Genomic DNA, 6,310 nt, shown 5'->3' with positions numbered 1-6,310 from the left:
AGAGAGAGAGAGAAAGAGAGAGAGAGAGAGAGATATCAGTGTGTAGACTGGGCTTTCTCTGTGTGGCTTTGAATGCATTGTCTCCAAAACCCCAGGGCTCATCTCCGATGGCTGGTTGGGAAAAGATTACTATGTGTTGGCATGCTGAGAAGCGGGTGATGGTTTTTAAAGGTTCTGCCTCAATAAAAAAATAAAAAAGGTCAATATCCATTTGACTTCACATACCACTTTGCATTGATACAAAAGCATTTCTCATGGATGACAATGTCTCCTTCCTTGCCAAGCAAAATTGATGTGTTCTTAGAAAGTAGTGCCAGCTCCAAGCTTCCTGTGGCACCTGCTCAGGGGTAGGAAGCCAGTGCAGAGGACTCTGTTTAATTGTCCCTTCCTTCTTTCCTTCTTTCCTTCCTTTCTTCTTTCCTTCCTTTCTTCTTTCCTTCCTTTTTTGCTCCTTCCTCTCCCCCTTTATCTGTTTTAAGATCTATCTATTTTTATTTTATGCATATAAGTATCTTGCCTGTATGCATATATAGTGTACCATATGCATACAATGACAGCAAAGACCAGAAGACTGTATCAGATATCCTATAACTGAAGTTACAGAGGGTTGTGAGCTGTCATGTAGGAATTAAACTCTGGCCTTCTGCAAGAGTAGAAAGTGCTCTTAACTGTGAAGTCATCTCTCCAGCCCCCATTTTCTAGTAGTTTTGAGATCAGGTCTCACACTGTTGTTCAGGCTGGCTTGAATTCTGGAAAGACTCCCAAGTAGAGCTGGGATTCCAGCCTTTAGCTGTCAATCTCTCCACTTCATAAGGATATTCCTAGTTAGATATGAATTTTAATGGAATGTTTGAACTCTGGAAGTATAAGTCTAATTCTGAAATAACAACTACATGTTACAATGTGAAAAGTGTTTCAACATCCCCCCAGTCTCATTATTGCTAGCATTGGGGTCTGTAAGCCACTACCCAGAAATCTCATAGAGCATGTCTGAGTCAGCCTCTTAATCCAGGTGTGTAGCTTGAACTGAGCCACAGACTGTGCTCAAGCTATAATTCTGCAAAACCTTCCTCTCCTACTGAAGTGATGGAGACAGCCTCATGTCCTGGGATATACAGCCACACAGTGGGAGGCTTTGAATCAGTCCATCCATCAGAAACAGATGGAGCAGGGAATGCTTGCTTGTGTTGGAGAATGCCTTATGTTGGGTGTTGGAAAGATTTGCACTTCTCATGAGTTTGGTGACTGGACAGTCTAAGAGAGGCCCACCAGGATGAGTGTGTGGTGTCATGTGGCAGACACATGAGTGTGAGGGAAAGTGGGAGACACACTCCTCTTCCACAGAAACCCAGTCTTGGTAAAGGTGGCCAACCTGGGAGCCCTCACCCACATCGATCCCTTTCTGACTTCCCAAGCCAATCAACCCACTTCTGGCCCCATGCCTTACAGAGCCCACCACTTCTGAGTACCAGTAAATCAGAGGACAAGCCTCCAGCACATGGATACTTGTGCTCCATACCCACACTACAGCAGGCATCTGTCAGCCTGAGGCCTTGCATGACTCTGTAGAAAACCCCTATTGATTTGTGTTTGACATACACTCTCATTAGAAATGCTCCCCTTAGGTTATTGAGATTGGGCAATCGCTTGCTGAAGTGGTAGGAACGTGCACTTGTTTTTGTCTGTTTTCTAAATGGACTGTTTGTCTTTCCTTAGTGATTTGTAGAAGACTTTTGCTTAGTAAGGATAGGAACATTTTTGTCTATTACACATGCCACAATTTTTCCTCCTTGTCTGCAATCTTATTCACAGTGTATCTTATTTACAAGTTTTATGTAGCAAAACTTATATATGTTCTTCAGTGGCTCTTTCTTTCTCCTGCCATGTACAGCGAAGGCCTTTCACTCTTAGACTACAGTAGCACTTTCTAAATAGGCTGCCACATTCCTACTGGACAAACTACTTTTGTAACAATAAATCCCAACTGCTACATGGAGGTTTTCATGTGGGGTCCTAATTCTTCTCTTTTTAATCTTTGCGCCATGCTAGTTGGTTGACTTCTGGTTGCTTTTGAACACATGTTCTGATATGTGATAGAAAATGGAAAGCCAATCGCTCGGTATTGTTCTATTTCATAGTGTGGATACTGGAACATTCTTCTAGATGTATTCTGCAGCCAACTTCAGAAAGTGTGCACTGGGATTCTGATGGAAAAATACCGCTCGTGTATTGATGAACTGAAAGATGACTGCTGAGTCTCTCAGCTAGAAGCACGTTCAGTCTTGCCGTGCAGCCTCGCTCACGTTTCCTCTTAAGTTCATCTATAGGCATTTCATAACTTTCATTGCCTTTGCAAATAATTTTATGTGATTGGGTGGATGTTCAACTATATAGTTCTTGAATTTCAAAGTCCTGCCTGGAAATAGAATGGAAACTATTAAACTGTTCAATAATTACCTAGAACCTAAGGGACATTGTGTGAAATTGTCTTAAAGATGCAAGAAACAAAGCAACTGAAAAGTATCCTGGTGAGCACCAGCACTCGCAGCAAGAGCTCACGAGTGCCTGGGCTCGCAGCAAGAGCACACGAGTGCCTGGGCTCGCAGCAAGAGCACACGAGTGCCTGGGCTCGCAGCAAGAGCACACGAGTGCCTGGGTTTGCAAGAGCACACGTGTTCTTGGGCCTCCACAAACAGCTCCCCTGCAACTGCCATCACATTCTACTCTTTCTAGATCATCATATCTACTGATGGCTGGCCATTCACCCAGAAAATTATTTTTCACAATATAATGCACTAGTCTCTTCCTGTTACATTTGATTATCTCAGTGAAGCTCCAGAAGGAGAAATCCTCCAGTCTCTGTCCCTTCTAAGAAGGTTCTCTGTGATGTTAGCTAGGAGACCTGGTCTAAATCACTTAGCAGAAAGCTTTGCCTCTTCAGGGGCTGTCTGTAGTGGAATCAGATCTTCATTTACCATCTTCGTGGACACATTTTGCATGCTCAGCTCATTCCTGGCTGTGAGATCTCTCTCTCTTTCTCTCTCTCTCTCTTTTCCTTTCTCTCTCTCTCTCTTTCTCCTGTGCTCCTGTTTGCTATTCATTTTCATCTTGTTACACTTTATAAATCTTTGTAATCCATCGTAAGTGTTTGCCGGATCAAAACAGGCTTGAGAAGTGCTGAGATGGGCTTGTGCCCTATAATCCACACTCTGGAATCAAATCACATGATAAATAGTTTATCATGCCACTGGAAAAAAATAAAGAAGCTTATTCTGAGATAAAGAATTATATGCTTTAAAATTACAGATTTGTGTCTTCGTGTGAGTGTGTGTCCTCAGAGGTATGCTGTGTGTATGTATACAAGTGTGTAGGTGCAATCTATGCCCACACATGTCCATCCAGAGGACAGAACAGGATGCCTGCTGTCTCCTTGTGCTCTGAGCCAGGGTTTCTCACTGAACAAGAGGCTAGCAGCTGTTTTGAGTAGGATATCTGGTAAGCATTTACACGTCTCCAGGATCCTCGCTTCTTACCTGAGTGTTAAAGATTCAAACTCACCTTCTCACACTTGCAAAGTTCATATTTAATGAACTATGTTCTCATCCCCACAGACTGGTTTTTGAAAAAAAAAATTTGTCATAGTTCTTTAAAAAAAAATCTCATGTAAAACACACTAGGAAAATGATTATGCAGATAAACTTCAGACTTTAAAGATTGACTAGAAAATATATACTTCATGAGAGTTATTGTATTAATGTTTATCTGCATAACCATTTGAAATGGCTATTCATATCTCCTCTTTGATGAGAAACACAAGTTCTCATCAAGGATCTGCTCTGTTTGCTTCTATGTAACTATTTCTTCCTCAGGATCAGATAATTTTCAAGTTATATTAATGAAAACTAACTTTTGGGTGACCCAGCATTAAACATGCTGTGGTTTGTGTGTGTGTGTGTGTGTGTGTGTGTGTGTGTGTGTGTACCTATATACATAGGTGTAGAGGTCAGACACTAATCAGGAGTGTCATGCTCAGCCACAGTGTGGATAGCTTTTTAGGTGTGTACCAGAGATGTGAACTCAGGTCTTCATTTTTGTGTAGCAAGCAGTTTCCACACTGAGCCATTGTCTTAGTGTCTTATTGCTGTGAAGAGACACCATGACCGTGCCAACTTCTATAAAGGAAAATTTTTAATTGGGGCTGGCTTACAGCTCAACAGTTTAGTCTTGATGATTCAGGGTGGGAAGCATGGTAGCATGCAGGTAGACACAGTGAAAGAGAAAGCTGAGAGTTTTGTATCAGCATGCAGAGGCAGCAGGAAGAGAGAGACAGGGGTCTGGCATGAGCTTTTGAAAACCCAAAGCCCACCCCCAGTGCATACTTACTTTAACCAGGCCACACCTCCTAATCCTTGTCAAGTAGCCTCACTCCCTAATGGCCAACCCGCCAAGCATATGAGCCTATGGGGCCATTCTTAGTCAAATCACCGCATCATCTCCTCAGTCCCTAATCAGTGTTAAAAATAAACACATAAACATGAACGACTAAGTTAGGAAGTGTGAGACTGGAAAAATTTTAAGCTAGCTTATTATTGAGACATGGGAGCCTGAACTGTTGAACTTTCTAGGTGGTGGCCTCAGGGGTAGGATATCTGGTACTTGATAAACAATTCTCGGAATTACCTGAACAGGAACCGAATAAAGCCTCTTGTTGGTTGCATCAAGAGACGACTCTTGTGATTGATTGGGGTTGTGCGCCGGACCTCCTAGACTGAGTAAGGGTCACCCTTCGGGGGCCCTAACAGAAGTACTTTGAAATTCTGGAGTCTCTTAAATCTTAAATCCAGATGAGGTGACTGAGACTCAATTGGGCCGAGTTTATTTAAACGAAGTATTCTGAACACCAAAGTGCAACAGTTCCATTCCATTTTAGGAAGCAGTTGCTGTGCACCTTCATAAGAGACGCCTAAGCTCCAAGACGACTGAGTTGTTTTTACCCATGATAACCTTGAGTGGGGATGGAGAGCCGATAGACCCAGAACTGCAGCCTGTACTCAGAGCACCGCATAGCCACATCCACATCCACAGCTTATTTCTACACAGAACCATTTCTAATACTTTTATTTGAAATTATCTAATCGGCTAAAGCCCTTCTTAGAAAACATGTGAGGACAATTTCTGGTTTGGGTGTTCTTGTGTTCCTCTGGCGACTACAGAAAACGGTAGAGGTCGGCCTCTTTGCTGTGCAGCTTCAGCAGGTTCCCTGGGTTGAACATTAGGTCCACGATGTACTCTTCGGGTGGCGGCAGGTTCCCGATCATGCCCTTCCGAGCCTCGTTCACGAGCTTCACTTCATTCCACCCTCGGCTGTACTCACCACGCACGAGGCTGCAGCCTACCCCGATCCTATCAGCCAGTGCCTGTGGGAGAAATAAGACACCAGGGGCTCAGGGTCATTGGCAGGCTGATGGAGAGAGATCCTTAGTGGAAGAGAGTTAAACACAGGCACGAAACGATGTTTGACTGGAAGCTAGAAAATGGAGAATAGTGAGGTAGGAGCCAGACATGGGCTATCCCTGAAGGCTTACCATCAGTAGACTCAATGTGTGCCAGAGTGCCCTCGGAAAGGACACTTTTCAAGAAGTTAATGTAGTAGAATACAAGTTGGATAGGATGGTTAGAGGGGAGCTATCCCAGGGCTCCAGCTCAGGCTTTCATTTCTTCCTCTGTGAGCTGGGGAGAAACATGGTACCTTGATGGTTGTGTGAGGAATTAATGAGTGTCAAGTCCCATCCAATAAGGGTAAGTGTAAGAAGCACCAGGGGAAGAGAATTCATATTTTAATTGAGTATATTTGTTACTATGCAATAACTTTCCCAAACTGCATAGTTTGGGAAAGGTCAAAATGATAAAGACTTTGTGGTCATTCTCAGGACTCTTAGTTTTGATTTTAATACTGTTTGTCCTGTAGTTGAAGACGGCCTAGAAAGCAGTGACCGCAGAACAAAAAGTATCAAAATCTGTCTCCCTGAAAGATACAAAGACTGTGTGTGTGTGTGTGTGTGTGTGAGTGTGTGTGAGTGTGTGAGTGTGTGTGTGTGAGTGTGTGTGTGTGTGTGAGTGTGTGAGTGTGTGTGTGTGAGTGTGTGAGTGTGTGAATGTGTGTGTGAGAGTGTGTGTGTGAGTGTGTGTGAGTGTGTATGTGTGAGTGTGTGTGTGTGTGAGTGTGTGTGTGTGTGAGTGTGTGAGTGTAAGTGTGTGTGTGTGAGTGTGTGTGTATGAGTGTGTGTGTGTGAGTGTGTGTGAGTGTGTG

General features: G+C 43.4%; 1 protein-coding gene across 5 annotated transcripts in view; it reads right to left on the bottom strand.

The window, feature by feature from the left end:
• Positions 1-5,089: 5,089 nt before the first annotated feature.
• The window catches only part of Armc3 (armadillo repeat containing 3), an 86,313-nt gene continuing 85,092 nt past the window's right edge, over positions 5,090-6,310 (bottom strand). For 3 of the 5 annotated variants that reach the window (XM_031369117.1, XM_031369116.1, XM_031369118.1), the window contains one exon: positions 5,102-5,417. In XM_031369117.1, the coding sequence (XP_031224977.1) occupies positions 5,208-5,417 (210 nt within the window). In that variant the 3' untranslated portion in view covers positions 5,102-5,207. Of the gene's footprint in view, positions 5,418-6,310 lie in introns of all 5 variants that reach the window. The other 2 variants (XM_031369115.1, XM_031369119.1) reach the window with 2 other exon arrangements.

This window comes from Mastomys coucha, unplaced genomic scaffold (assembly GCF_008632895.1).
Source record: "Mastomys coucha isolate ucsf_1 unplaced genomic scaffold, UCSF_Mcou_1 pScaffold15, whole genome shotgun sequence".
Lineage (NCBI taxonomy): Eukaryota > Metazoa > Chordata > Mammalia > Rodentia > Muridae > Mastomys > Mastomys coucha.
The sequence above is the reverse complement of the archived record's forward strand: the minus strand, read 5'-3'. Positions and strand labels throughout refer to the sequence as shown.